At 46.4% G+C, this 13,839-nt stretch overlaps 1 protein-coding gene across 3 annotated transcripts in view; it reads left to right on the forward strand.

The window, feature by feature from the left end:
* Nucleotides 1-2,202: 2,202 nt before the first annotated feature.
* Nucleotides 2,203-13,839, forward strand: part of RELL2 (RELT like 2) — a 61,812-nt gene continuing 50,175 nt past the window's right edge. For 2 of the 3 annotated variants that reach the window (XR_011854802.1, XM_072145659.1), the window contains exon 1: nucleotides 11,299-11,661. Coding sequence is in view for 1 of the 3 variants with exons in the window: in XM_072145659.1 (XP_072001760.1) it covers nucleotides 11,602-11,661 (60 nt within the window). In the remaining 2 variants the exon portion in view is untranslated. Of the gene's footprint in view, nucleotides 2,587-11,298; nucleotides 11,662-13,839 lie in introns of those variants that run through there. The other variant, XR_011854803.1, reaches the window with a different exon arrangement.

Below are 13,839 nucleotides of genomic sequence, written 5' to 3' on the forward strand. Positions count from 1 at the left end.
TATAGCCGGAAATGTGTAGCTACTGAGGACAAAATCTTTCCTTGAGAAAAGTGCAGATGTGCGTTGTTAATACTGGATATATGCTGCTGAATTCTTCTTCTCAGTTCTTGTGTGGTTTGCCCAATGTACACTTTGTGGCATGGACAAATTAACGCATAAATGCTGTTTCTTGAGCGACAGTTGATATAGTTGGATAATGAAAATTTTTGTTGATCAACGGGGTTGATGAATTCCTTCGTAGAAAGGATCATGGGGCACACTGAACAGTCACCACAAGGGTAAGAGCCCTTCAGCCTTGAACCCCTGCCCAAGGGGATAGTTGGTCGAACAAAGTGACTCTCGGCCAAGCGGTTCTTTAAGTTGCAGGCTCGTCTAGCTACCAATTTCGGTTTATTGCTCACAAAAGGTTTTAGACGTGGCTCCGAGTTTAGTATGTTCCAATTTTTGACCTCATAATACACCCCTGAGGAGGGCAGCAAAGAGCCACTTCTCTCCAAAAAAAACATCAGGGACAGACTGATATTCTGCAAAAGGTACAGGGAGAGGACTGCTGAGGACTGGGGTAAAGTCATTTTCTCTGATGAATCCCCTTTCCGATTGTTTGGAACATCTGGAAAACAGCTTGCTTAGAGAAGACAAGGTGAGCGATACCACCAGTCTTGTCTCCTGCCAACTGTAAAGCATCCTGCAACCATTCATATGTGGGGTGGCTTCTCAGCCAAGGGAATCGGCTCTCTCACAGTCTTACCTAAAAACACATACACGAATAAAGAATGGTACCAGAATGTCCTCCAAGAGCAACTTCTCCCAACCGTCCAAGAGCAGTTTAGTGATCAACAATGCGTTTTCCAGCATGATGGAGCACCTTGCCATAAAGCAAAGGTGATAACTAAATGGCCCAGGGAACAAAACATAGAGATTTTGGGTCCGTAGATTATTTACTGTACGAGCAGTGAGACTATGGAACTCTCTGCCGCAGGAGGTTGTTATGGCCGACTCTATGTACATGTTCAAGAGAGGCCTGGATGACTTTCTGGAGAGAAAAAATATCACAGGTTATGGGGAAAAAACACTATTACTCAACCAATTATTACAGGCACATATTATATATAGATAGGCTGACACACGTGCCCCTTCTATAAATCTGTGTGACCAAATCTTTGCATAGAAATATAAAACCACAAAAAGAATCAAGAGTAATCAGGTCCAATTAAATCAATACTTTATTCAGAAAAAAGACATAAAGATAAATATGAATAACACACATATTAATATATATCTCCTCAACGCGCGTTTCGCGTTGTTGTCGCTTCCTCAGGGGGTTATGGGGAAAAAACATTTGTTTAATTCTTAAAGGTTGGATTTGATGGACCTTTTCCCGCCTCATTTACTATACTATGATGTATAATGGTGTACAATGTACAGCATAACATTTACATAATGATGCACAACCTCCATTCTTTGGTGTGTCAAGTTGGATGCCGGGTCCCCTGACGCTGTAGGCCCCATAGCAGCTGCAATGGCTGCTACTGCTGTTGTTACAGCCCTGATTGGAGGCAATCACCAATGGCATTTCTTTCTGTACATTTAATGGGCCATCCACCTCTATTGATCACTGTATCTACGTCACAGAACCTTAAATGCTAAAATGTAATTTTTCTGGATGGAGAAGGAAAGTTTCTTAAAGGAGTTTCCCATCCATAAACTATTAATGACGTATCCACAGAATAGTTGGTCACTGGCTATGTGACAACAGACTTCCCCACTGATCTGCTGTTTCTGAACACAAATCTATCTGTAGTGTTCACTGTCCAGCAACCTTTGTCCAGGGCTTCAAAAACATGGCTACTTTCCTCCAAAACAGCTCCCCTCCTGACCATGTGCAGTGCGTGGTATTGCAACAAAGGTCCATGAAGGTCTATACAGCTGAACTACAATACAGTCACAAACCATGGTCAGTTGTGGCGCTGTTTACAGAAGAAAGTGGCCATGTCAACCTCCAGACATTACCTTTAATTACATGCCAGCACTTCTGGAAGGGCTCATTTTCAAATCCAGAAAACATCTGCAAGAAATGTTATTTGGGGGATGATCTTGTACCTGCATACTACTTTGCGTCCGCTAGATGTCGCCAGAGCTCTCCATTGCTCCTTATTAGGGAATACAGTCACTGCTTGTAGGTTCATTTCATTACTGTGAGTTTAATGTGTAGAAGCTGAGAGCTCTGCACAGCCCCACATCCTGCTCCCAGCACAGCAAGCCTGCCTATAAGGAGATGTCTAGGAGTCCTGGGGTCACTGCATATAGCTCACAGTGCACATAGATGGCTGTGTATACTGCCTGCACTCCTTATTGAGCACTGCCCATACAGCTCAGAGGAAGAGGAAAATGCCCCTTCATGTGTAATGTGATCTGCATCCCCCCTGACATGGCTGCAGGACAGAGCCTAGTGTTTGTAAAGAAAATATTCTCCTGCTTGCTCTTCCCTCTGATGCCTTCTCCTCTCAAGGAGCCACAGTACAAGGAAACATCCAAACAAGGAGCTGAGGATTCATCCACTGCCTCCTCTGCAGCTCATCTGACCTGGTAAGAATGTAACTGGCACCTATTGTATATACAAGTGTAGGGCACAATGTTATCACTGGATGGGATATTGCTGCATAGTAGGGGAGGACAGATCTTACCCTGAGACACTTTGCTATAGGAAATGGTAATAATAGCTCAGAATGTAAATATGATCAGTAATTGGGTAGTGAAGATGAACACGTTGATATGCTGAGATACGAATTTTGCTGCTTGTCGCGTACACAAGAAAATCAATTCTGTACCTATTGACCTATTTGTGGGAAAGGGAACATAGACACGTCACATCGACCCGTCCTGTGTTCTCAAAGTAGAAACGGATCAATTTACCAAATAGATGTTTGACCTTAAAGGATCAGTCCAGAAATTACTGTGTGAATGGATTACATAGTGTATGTATAGTGTCAGTCTGGGAGTTATTTGTTGGTATTCTGGCTCAAAACACAAGCCTGAATATCTACCCACCAGGTTATATTTATATATACTGGTGATCAAAATTAGAGAACAATGTATAATCACAGGATTTTTTTCAGAAATAATGTATTGTGTAAAGTGTTTTACAAAATTACCAAAGTATCTTAACATGAAACTTTTATTTTCCAAAAAAAATGTGTTAGTCATAATAAAAGAACAGCAATGATTGTCACACAGAGAAAGATTATAATCTTAAATATTAAAAAGTTTTCTGAACAGTCACTAACCAGTAATAGAGCACAGGACTTTGCTTTGAATGACTTCAGCACATCTGCGGCTGCAGGGCATCACTAGTCTCTCACATGGCTCAGCTGGGATTTTGATCCACTCTTCTTCAAGTCTCTTCGACAGTTCTGTGACTGTTGTGGGATCCTTGGTTATAACATTGTCACCAAAGATTTTCCAGAAGTTTTCTATAGAGTTTAGATCAGCACTCTGGGCCGGCCATTTCATTGTTTCCATCTTTTCTGCTTCAGGGAACTGCTTTGCCCATTTTGCTGTGTGAAAAATCGCTTATATGAGAGTATAATGCAAGGAATGAACCATCTGTTGTTGAAGAAGGTTCTGATACACACTTGCATTCATTCTGCCATCTAGCTGTTTTAGATGTCCATCTCCTGCTGCAGACAACATTCCCCAAACCATGACACTTCCTCCACCACCTTTCACTGACTTCTTTACACACTTTGGGTTCAGTCTTTTCCCAGTTTGTCGACAAACATAGGGGCTCATTTCCTATTTGCGCCGAATTGCCCCGCGATTTTGCGCAATGGCGCCGGCTTTCACGCGACAGAAATCGGGGGGCGTGGCCGTCGGACAACTCACAGGCTGTGGGTTTATAGGGATACAGGTTTCATGCATGCTTCTGGGTCCTGTGTTGCATTGTTACATCCCTTGGTGTATTTTTAGATGTTTTTAATCATTTTCTTCCCTATATATTTGTATGTGTATGTGATTGTAATTGTTCAATAAAATTTAGTTTTACTTTTCCAGTCCATTTACGCATCCTCTGCTCTCTTGTTTTGCTTCTTGATATGTGTCTGATGCGTGGACAAGTCACTTTAGGGTAGTGCCTGTCACCCTGTTTATTTGATAATTAAGGAAATTAGCACCAGGTGCCAGATTACAACCAATAATTTTCAGGTATCCAAGGGTGCGTTCACACATGGCGTAAGTGCAGATCACAACAGCTGAGAAGAGGAGATTTGGCTGTCAACATTGCGTTTACAAAACACATGTTAACGCACTGTTGATAGCAATGTACCTTATATACTCGAGTATAAGCCTAGTTTTTCATTACAAAAATATGTGCTTAAAACCCAAACTCGGCTTATACTCGAGTAAACAAAATATAGGTTTTACCAGGTTTTTGTGGTAAAATTAGGGGCCTCGGCTTATACTTGGGTCGGCTTATACTCGAGTATATACGGTAATCTGGCAAATCTCTTCTCAGATGTTCTAATGCATTTCAAACTGCGTGCGTTAATGCCACGTGTGAACGCACCCTAAAAGTGTTTTTTATTTTATTTTATATATATACACTCACTGGCCACTTTATTAGGTACACCATGCTAGTAACGGGTTGGACCCCCTTTTGCCTTCAGAACTGCCTCAATTCTTCGTGGCATAGATTCAACAAGGTACTGGAAGCATTCCTCAGAGATTTTGGTCCATATTGACATGATGGCATCACACAGTTGCTGCAGATTTGTCGGCTGCACATCCATGATGCGAATCTCCCGTTCCACCACATTCCAAAGATGCTCTATTGGATTGAGATCTGGTGACTGTGGAGGTAATTTGAGTACAGTGAACTCATTGTCATGTTCAAGAAACCAGTCTGAGATGATTCCAGCTTTATGACATGGCGCATTATCCTGCTGAAAGTAGCCATCAGATGTTGGGTACATTGTGCTCATAAAGGGATGGACATGGTCAGCAACAATACTCAGGTAGGCTGTGGCGTTGCAACGATGCTCAATTGGTACCAAGGGGCCCAAAGAGTGCCAAGAAAATATTCCCCACACCATGACACCACCACCACCAGCCTGAACCGTTGATACAAGGCAGGATGGATCCATGCTTTCATGTTGTTGACGCCAAATTCTGACCCTACCATCCGAATGTCGCAGCAGAAATCGAGACTCATCAGACCAGGCAACGTCTTTCCAATCTTCTACTGTCCAATTTCGATGAGCTTGTGCAATTTGTAGCCTCAGTTTCCTGTTTCCTGAAAGGAGTGGCACCCGGTGTGGTCTTCTGCTGCTGTAGCCCATCTGCCTCAAAGTTTGACGTACTGTGCGTTCAGAGATGCTCTTCTGCCTACCTTGGTTGTAACGGGTGGCGATTTGAGTCACTGTTGCCTTTCTATCAGCTCGAACCAGTCTGGTCATTCTCCTCTGACCTCTGGCATCAACAAGGCATTTCCACCCACAGAACTGCCGCTCACTGGATGTTTTTTCTTTTTCGGACCATTCTCTGTAAACCCTAGAGATGGTTGTGCGTGAAAATTCCAGTAGATCAGCAGTTTCTGAAATACTCAGACCAGCCCTTCTGGCACCAACAACCATGCCACGTTCAAAGGCACTCAAATCACCTTTCTTCCCCATACTGATGCTTGGTTTGAACTGCAGGAGATTGTCATGACCAGCACTGAGTTGCCGCCATGTGATTGGCTGATTAGAAATTAAGTGTTAACAAGCAGTTGGACAGGTGTACCTAATAAAGTGGCCGGTGAGTGTATATACATACACATACCGGAGTATAAGCCGAGGTCCCTAATTTTGCCACAAAAACTGGGAAAACCTAATGACTCGAGTATAAGCCTAGAGTGGGAAATGCATTGGTCTCAGTCAGTATATAACTAGTCAGTCCCCTTCCCCTCTAGCATATAGCCATCCAGCCCCTGCCCTCAGTATATAGCCAGGCCCTTTCCCCTTAGAATTATCCAGGCCCTTTCCCCTTAGAATTAGCCAGCCCCTTGCCCTTAGAGTTAGCCAGCCCCTTGCCCCTACAGTTAGCCAGCTCCCTGCCCCAGTAGTTAGCCAGCCCCTTTCCCCTTAGAATTATCCAGCCCCTTTCCCCTTAGAGTTAGCCAGCCCCTTGCCCCTATAGTTAGCCAGCCCCTTGCCCCTGAAATTACCCAGCACCCTGCCCCTATAGTTACCCAGCCCCTCTTTGTCCAATTCCTAAAAAAAATTAATGTCAAAACAGACAGAAATGGAGACAGTTGGGGACAGAGATAATCAGAGACGAAAACAATCAGAGACAATTAGACACTTAGTAACAGAAATGGTCAGAGACAGTTAGAGACAGACAGTCAAAGACACTCAGAGACAGAGATGGTCAGAGATGGAGAAAGTCAAAGGCAGAGATAGTCAGACTCAGAGACAAACACAGAGTTATTGATGTGACCATTGTGGGTTTTAATTTCTTGAAACAAACTCTCTTTAGAAATCCTGCTTCCATCACATTGCTATGGGGCTTTTGTACAATCCTACTTCTGTATCTGTTGCTCGATCAATATGGCAGTAGATATATAGGGAACTCCCCTGAGAGATGAAGAGGCTGATCTGGTTATATTTGCTGATTAAATTTTACTTAGCTGTGCTGATACATTTATCTCTTCCCTTTGTGGTCTATAATACACAAGAGTTGGCAAATGTACTTTAATGAGGGTGGGTTTACGTGTGGCATTAACATATGCGTTTTTAAACTCATTCTGCATTGAACTTTGTTATTATTAGTTTCCACAAAAAAACATTTTTTCAAGGTAACAAAACAGGATTGCATGGAATTTGGTCTACTATTCTGCATAAAGAACTGGCGGATTAATACTGTACTACAATAGGCCCTGGGCTGTATAGTGATCGGGAGCCCCTCACTGAAGTTTTTAAATCCATAACTACATCTGCCTACCTCCATCCCCTGCTATACTTAATCACTAAATTTATCAGAAGTATCTTTAAAAATCCCCTAAATCCTGATCAATAAATGTTGACAACACTTATAATTAATAATGCTACCACTTGTGTCTGTGATTATCACTACTTAATTATCGCCCAGATGTCTTTAGCTCTGTGCAGCACCTCTCCACACTGCGCCTCTAAATTATACTTACAGTATTATGTTCAGGGATAACACTGTGATTTATTCTCCTTAATAATATATACCCCTTACAACACAACTGACCCACATAAAACAAATACTATGTGTAAGTATAATATATACTCTATGCCAGAAATCTCCAAGCATCCGGCTACGGCCCAAGACCGGTCCGTGAGACACCTGGTCCGGGCCTTGTCCACAAACTCCAACTTCAAAATCGGTACTAACCTTAGCGGCTCTTCATCTTGTGGCTCCGACTTCATCTCCCCTCAGGTACCGGCCAGAGGCATGTCTCTGCCTTCTGCCGGTGCACACCCGCTATAACGTGATCGTGGCAGAGACATGACTATGACAGGAAACTGAGGGGAGATGAAATTGGAGTCACAGGGTGAAGAGGAGCATCGGAGGTAAGTGTTGTATTTATTATTTTTATGGGGCCACCACTGTGGACATTTCATTGTGGGAATAGCACTGCTGGGGCCATCATATGGGGGTGGTAGCACTCCTGGGAACATTTCGTTGGGGAGGGGGAAGCACTGCTGGGGCATTGCATTAGGGGGGAGCACTGCTGGGGCATTGCATCAGGGGGGAGCACTGCTGGGGCATTGCATCAGGGGGGAGCACTGCTGGGGGCATTGCATCAGGGGGGAGCACTGCTGGGGGCATTGCATCAGGGGGGAGCACTGCTGGGGGCATTGCATCAGGGGGGACCACTGCTGGGGGCATTGCATCAGGGGGGAGCACTGCTGGGGGCATTGCATCAGGGGGGAGCACTGCTGGGGGCATTGCATCAGGGGGGAGCACTGCTGGGGCATTGCATCAGGGGGAGCACTGCTGGGGCATTGCATCAGGGGAGAGCACTGCTGGGGCAATTGCATAAGGGGGGAGCACTGCTGGGGCAATTGCATCAGGGGGAGCACTGCTGGGGCAATTGCATCAGGGGGGAGCACTGCAGGGGGCATTGCATCAGGGGGGAGCACTGCTGGGGGCATTGCATCAGGGGGGAGCACTGCTGGGGCATTGCATCATGGGGGAGCACTGCTGGGGCATTGCATCAGGGGGAGCACTGCTGGGGCATTGCATCAGGGGAGAGCACTGCTGTGGCAATTGCATCAGGGGGGAGCACTGCTGGGGCAATTGCATCAGAGGGAGCACTGCTGGGGCAATTGCATCAGGGGGGAGCACTGCTGGGGCAATTGCATCAGTGGAGAGCACTGCTGGGGCATTGCATCAGGGGGGAGCACTGCTGGGGCATTGCATCAGGGGGGAGCACTGCTGGGGCATTGCATCAGGGGGGAGCACTGCTGGGGGCATTGCATCAGGGGGGAGCACTGCTGGGGGCATTGCATCAGGGGGGAGCACTGCTGGGGGCATTGCATCAGGGGGGAGCACTGCTGGGGGCATTGCATCAGGGGGGAGCACTGCTGGGGGCATTGCATCAGGGGGGAGCACTGCTGGGGGCATTGCATCAGGGGGGAGCACTGCTGGGGCATTGCATCAGGGGGGAGCACTGCTGGGGCATTGCATCAGGGGAGAGCACTGCTGGGGCATTGCATCAGGGGAGAGCACTGCTGGGGCAATTGCATAAGGGGGGAGCACTGCTGGGGCAATTGCATCAGGGGGAGCACTGCTGGGGCAATTGCATCAGGGGGGAGCACTGCAGGGGGCATTGCATCAGGGGGGAGCACTGCTGGGGGCATTGCATCAGGGGGGAGCACTGCTGGGGCATTGCATCATGGGGGAGCACTGCTGGGGCATTGCATCAGGGGGAGCACTGCTGGGGCATTGCATCAGGGGAGAGCACTGCTGTGGCAATTGCATCAGGGGGGAGCACTGCTGGGGCAATTGCATCAGAGGGAGCACTGCTGGGGCAATTGCATCAGGGGGGAGCACTGCTGGGGCAATTGCATCAGGGGGGAGCACTGCTGGGGCAATTGCATCAGTGGAGAGCACTGCTGGGGCATTGCATCAGGGGGGAGCACTGCTGGGGGCATTGCATCAGAGGGGAGCACTGCTGGGGGCATTGCATCAGGGGGGAGCACTGCTGGGGGCATTGCATCAGAGGGGAGCACTGCTGGGGGCATTGCATCAGGGGGGAGCACTGCTGGGGGCATTGCATCAGGGGGGAGCACTGCTGGGGTATTGCATCAGGGGGAAGCACTGCTGGGGGCTTTGCATCAGGGGGGAGCACTGCTGGGGGCATTGCATCAGGGAGGAGCACTGCTGGGGGCATTGCATCAGGGGGGAGCACTTCTGGGGGCATTGCATCAGGGGGGAGCACTGCTGGGGGCATTGCATCAGGGGGAGCACTGCTGGGGGCATTGCATCAGGGGAGAGCACTGCTGGGGGCATTGCATCAGGGGGGAGCACTGCTGGGGGCATTGCATCAGGGGGGGCACTGCTGGGGGCATTGCATCAGGGGGGGGCACTGCTGGGGGCATTGCATCAGGGGGGGCACTGCTGGGGGCATTGCATCAGGGGGAGCACTGCTGGGGCATTGCATCAGGGGGGTGCACTGCTGCGGGCATTTCATGGGGTCTCCGCTGTGGACATTTCATGAGGGGCTACTGCTGGGGGCATTTCATTAATGGTTAAGCACTGCTGGGGTCCTTGCATTGAAGAAGCTCAGCTGGGGACATAACTTGGGGTGAGCACTGCTGGGGACACTGCATTGGGCATAAAAGAGGGCTACAGAAAAAGGGGCACTATAGAGGGGGAAAATGATATGAGATGAGGTTAGATATTGAGTATTTGTGGGGCACATAATATTTTTTCCAATGACCATGGTAATAGGGTTACCCGGCCTCGGTCCCTGGAAAAAAATTTTTGGTGCATCCGGTCCCCAGAAATATTGCTCAATTCCACCTGAATAAATTATTATAGTCCCCCCCCCCCCACACTAGATTGATTTATATACAGTGCTTTATGAATTAATCCAATATATATTCTATACTAGTTACAATACACCCTCCTGAACTGATTACATGTAGCATCCCATTAATTATTTTACTAAGCAATTACTAAAATCACTCCACTAAAATAATAATACTTATTTACCTCCCAGTGACCGTATAGAACTGCTGTGTCCTTTTTCTCCCAGCTATTATTCCAGGGCTTTAGTAGGGGGAGGTCATTGCCGCAATTATTTAATTTTGCTACCTGTGTAATAGAGAAGACACAGATAGAGGTAATTCTGTGCTGCCACTTTTTCACTTAATAGCACCTATGTCAGTGATGGCGAACCTTTTAGAGGCCGAGTGCCCAAACTACAACAAAGACCCGCTTATTTATCGCAAAGTGCCAACACAGAAATTTAATTTGTGATTTATACTCCCTTCTATGTCACAATTTTCATTGATACCAGCACCTGAGGACACCAATAAAGCAGAAAATAGTCCCAGGTAATCCTGTCACTTTAAAATAGCTCTGTGCACAGCAAGTCCTGGGCTGTCTGGGACTGCAGGAAGATACCTGGAGTCATCTCTGGTGATGGCCTGAGTGCCCACAGAAAGGGCTCTGAGTGCCACCTCTGGCACCAGTGCCATAGGTTAGCCATCACTGACCTATGTCTTTAGGAAACAGAGGCAACAGATTTTTTTAAGGACCTGCCGATAGCTTTTGGTAGATTCTGACTTCAGTTGGGTCAGAGGTCCACCCCCTCATCCAGCACACACATGTTATTGTCTGCCATTAAGGATATTAAATGACAAAAAAGCGGGAATAATATGACTGGAAAGCTTATGAGGAGCCCTAAAATATACTGGTATTACTTGTGGGGGGCTCGGATGTGAATGCGTGTTTTAAGGTTCTCTAATGGGAAGGTCTATTTCTTATCTCTGGATTTTGTTCTTTGTTTGCATTGCTTCATGACAGGATATATATTCTCTTTGGTTGTCCCGTGACAGACTACAACTGTTCGGTAATGAAGTGTCTCTGCAGGTTATTTGCTAAAATGAGTCACTTCCATAGAGTAAACCGCCTGTAGCATCGTGAAAAGTGCCGTCCCTGCTGTGACTTGATGAAGCGACAGTCTGCTTCTGTTTATTTACAGCGGATTATTGTAAGATAATACAGTGCGCTCCAGTCCTGAGAATAAAGTGACCCGTCACTACCCGTCCATCCATGTGCAGCTATTGTGAAGGCAGCACAGTCACTTTATACACGGACATACATCTCATTATGTCTATGCAGGTGGATTGGCGCTTGTCACACGTGTTCACATCCACCTCAGCCGTCCATGGTACTGAACAGATGATCTGTGTTTCCCATGGGTGCTGAATGAGACTGGGAGGAAGGAGGGAGAGAAAGAGGAGGGGTTCTGCCATCAGGCCTGCAGCTGCCACACATTGTGCTCTCAGCTATGTGACCCTTCCGGAGATATGGGATTTGCTACGAAGTTGAGATGGAAGGTTCCCAAATCCGTCCTTGGAAGAGCGGATGCGGATTTATTGCTCGGAGACTGTGACAAGAACCTGTTCTTTGTTCTCAGGTATACAGGTAAGTAGGAGGCAGCAGTAAGTGAGGAGCAGCGACAGATAATAACTGCAGTATTGTCAGAAGATGACACATCCAGTGCACTGCGCACAACGCTGCAGCCAGCACCTGAGTCATGAATTATTAATCCGGGGAAATGAATTTAGCAGGGTGGGACAGTATACTGCAGAGACGCCGTCAAGGTCACCCGTAGTATAGCGTAAGCACTGGGGAGAAGGACACTGCTGGATTCACTGCTATTCTGCTGTACAGAGAGGGAAAAATTCATATTTTCTGTTTCTGCAGCAGATCGTGGCCGGAGTACGTCACAGCGATTAGGTTACGGTCTTCGGACTAGCCTGTCAGACTTGTTATCCCTTGTGGTTTGTGGACATAGAGATGAGGAAAAATACTCGACTATCGGGGTGGGAGTAGATGACAGACAAAAAAAACACAAACTTGCTAGACAATAGTCTGACCATAGATATGAGACTTTTGCCTAAATTTTATTATGTTAGACATGTTATGGCCAGAAGTTCAAATTCAAATGACTTTTATCAAGAATATTAAATTAGGTTGAGGTCATAACGTTGAATGAAGTGGCAGGAAAGCTTATTCCTAACTTGTGCTTGTTTAATTGTTTTGTCGAAATTATTTGAGTAACGACAAGCTAATCTGAGTGCTGGGACCCCACTGATTATATATGAACGGGACCCCTGGATCCCGTTTTGACTGATGACTGGAACATCCAAGTGAGCATGCCCCCTGGCTTTCAGGGGACCCCTGTTCTTGTAATTGGTGGGACTACCTTGGTTCAGATCTTGCCTTGGATAGCAGACAAATATTATAGATATGATAAATTGCTGTCTTGTCACACTCTTTTATGTATGTGAGCATGTCTGTGAAAGAAGAAAATTCCAGATTTGGGGGGTAAGAGTTGTGAATAATTGTCAATGCTGATGGATGGAGACTTAGCAGCTGTGACTCACTTCTCCCCTCTTCATAGAGTGTCTCTATATATTTTAACAGCTCTGTGAGCTTCTGTCGAGAAGATTAGGAAGTAAGTAGCTAGGATGATAAGAGATGCAGCACTTTACTCTGATAAGATATGTTACAAGACGTGTGGAGGTTGTATAGACACGACCCCGGCATAGCCCAAAGTCAGGTTGATAATAGGGAGTGTGAACGCTCATCCTCCGCTCTCCATAGAAAGCAGAGCGGTCCGGCATGGTCACGTTATGGGTAACCAGGTGCGATTTGTGCTGCCAGATCACGGCCACAATTGTGTGCATGGGGCCATAGCAAGTATTTAAAGGAAGTCTACCACCAAAATCCATCATGATAAACTTGAGGCACATATGCATAATCTTTTTATATGTGTTATTCAAGGCCCCCTTCCTTCTGAAATCAAATTTAAAATTATGCTATTGAATAGACAAGCAAGTTTTTTGGAATAGACTTTACTCTTATTCAGAGTATCATCTTGTACTGGCCTCTTTTATGTAAAATATTTCCCTTTTACCTATATAAAAAATCTCTGCCAAAGTCATGTGAAAATAAACAGTCCAGTTTAGAGACTGCAGGGGGTGTCCGTTTAGATGCCCCTATATTAAAAGGGGTTTTCCCGCAAAAGAAAATGTTCACATTTCAATCCCCTAGCGATGTTAACAAGATCATTTTAACCCTTTACTTTACAATTTTACTCAGTTTTATTGCTGTTTTAGCTCCTATCACTCCCTCAGCTGTTCAGTGCAAAATTCCAGGATGTGGGTGGGGCCTCTCTAAGCAGACACATTATCATCCATCTAGTTCTCTGTGTTGACAATGTGGTTAGATTATCAGGGTACAAGGTGTATATGCACTTTCATCTGACACATGTACAGATGAGACAGATCAGAGATGCATGAGATTACACAGAGGCTGACAGACTTTTACACTGTTACATTCTGGGCTCTGCTACATCTCACAGACATGTGCCTGCCTCCCCCTTCCCCCCGCATCACTTATCTCCTTGTGGTTTGCAGCCTTTCTCTCTCTGCTCACCATGTGCTGGCAGGAAGTAATCAGTGATAGTCTCTGAGCTCTGAGCTCCGGGCAGGGGGCGGGGCTACAGCCACACAGCAGAGACAGACAGAAATCTCAACTCCACGATCTCATCCAAGATGGCCGCTGCCTGACCCTAAGAGAAGTTACAGAGTCGTG

The sequence above is a fragment of the Engystomops pustulosus genome, chromosome 4 (genome assembly GCF_040894005.1).
Source record: "Engystomops pustulosus chromosome 4, aEngPut4.maternal, whole genome shotgun sequence".
In the NCBI taxonomy this organism is placed as follows: domain Eukaryota; kingdom Metazoa; phylum Chordata; class Amphibia; order Anura; family Leptodactylidae; genus Engystomops; species Engystomops pustulosus.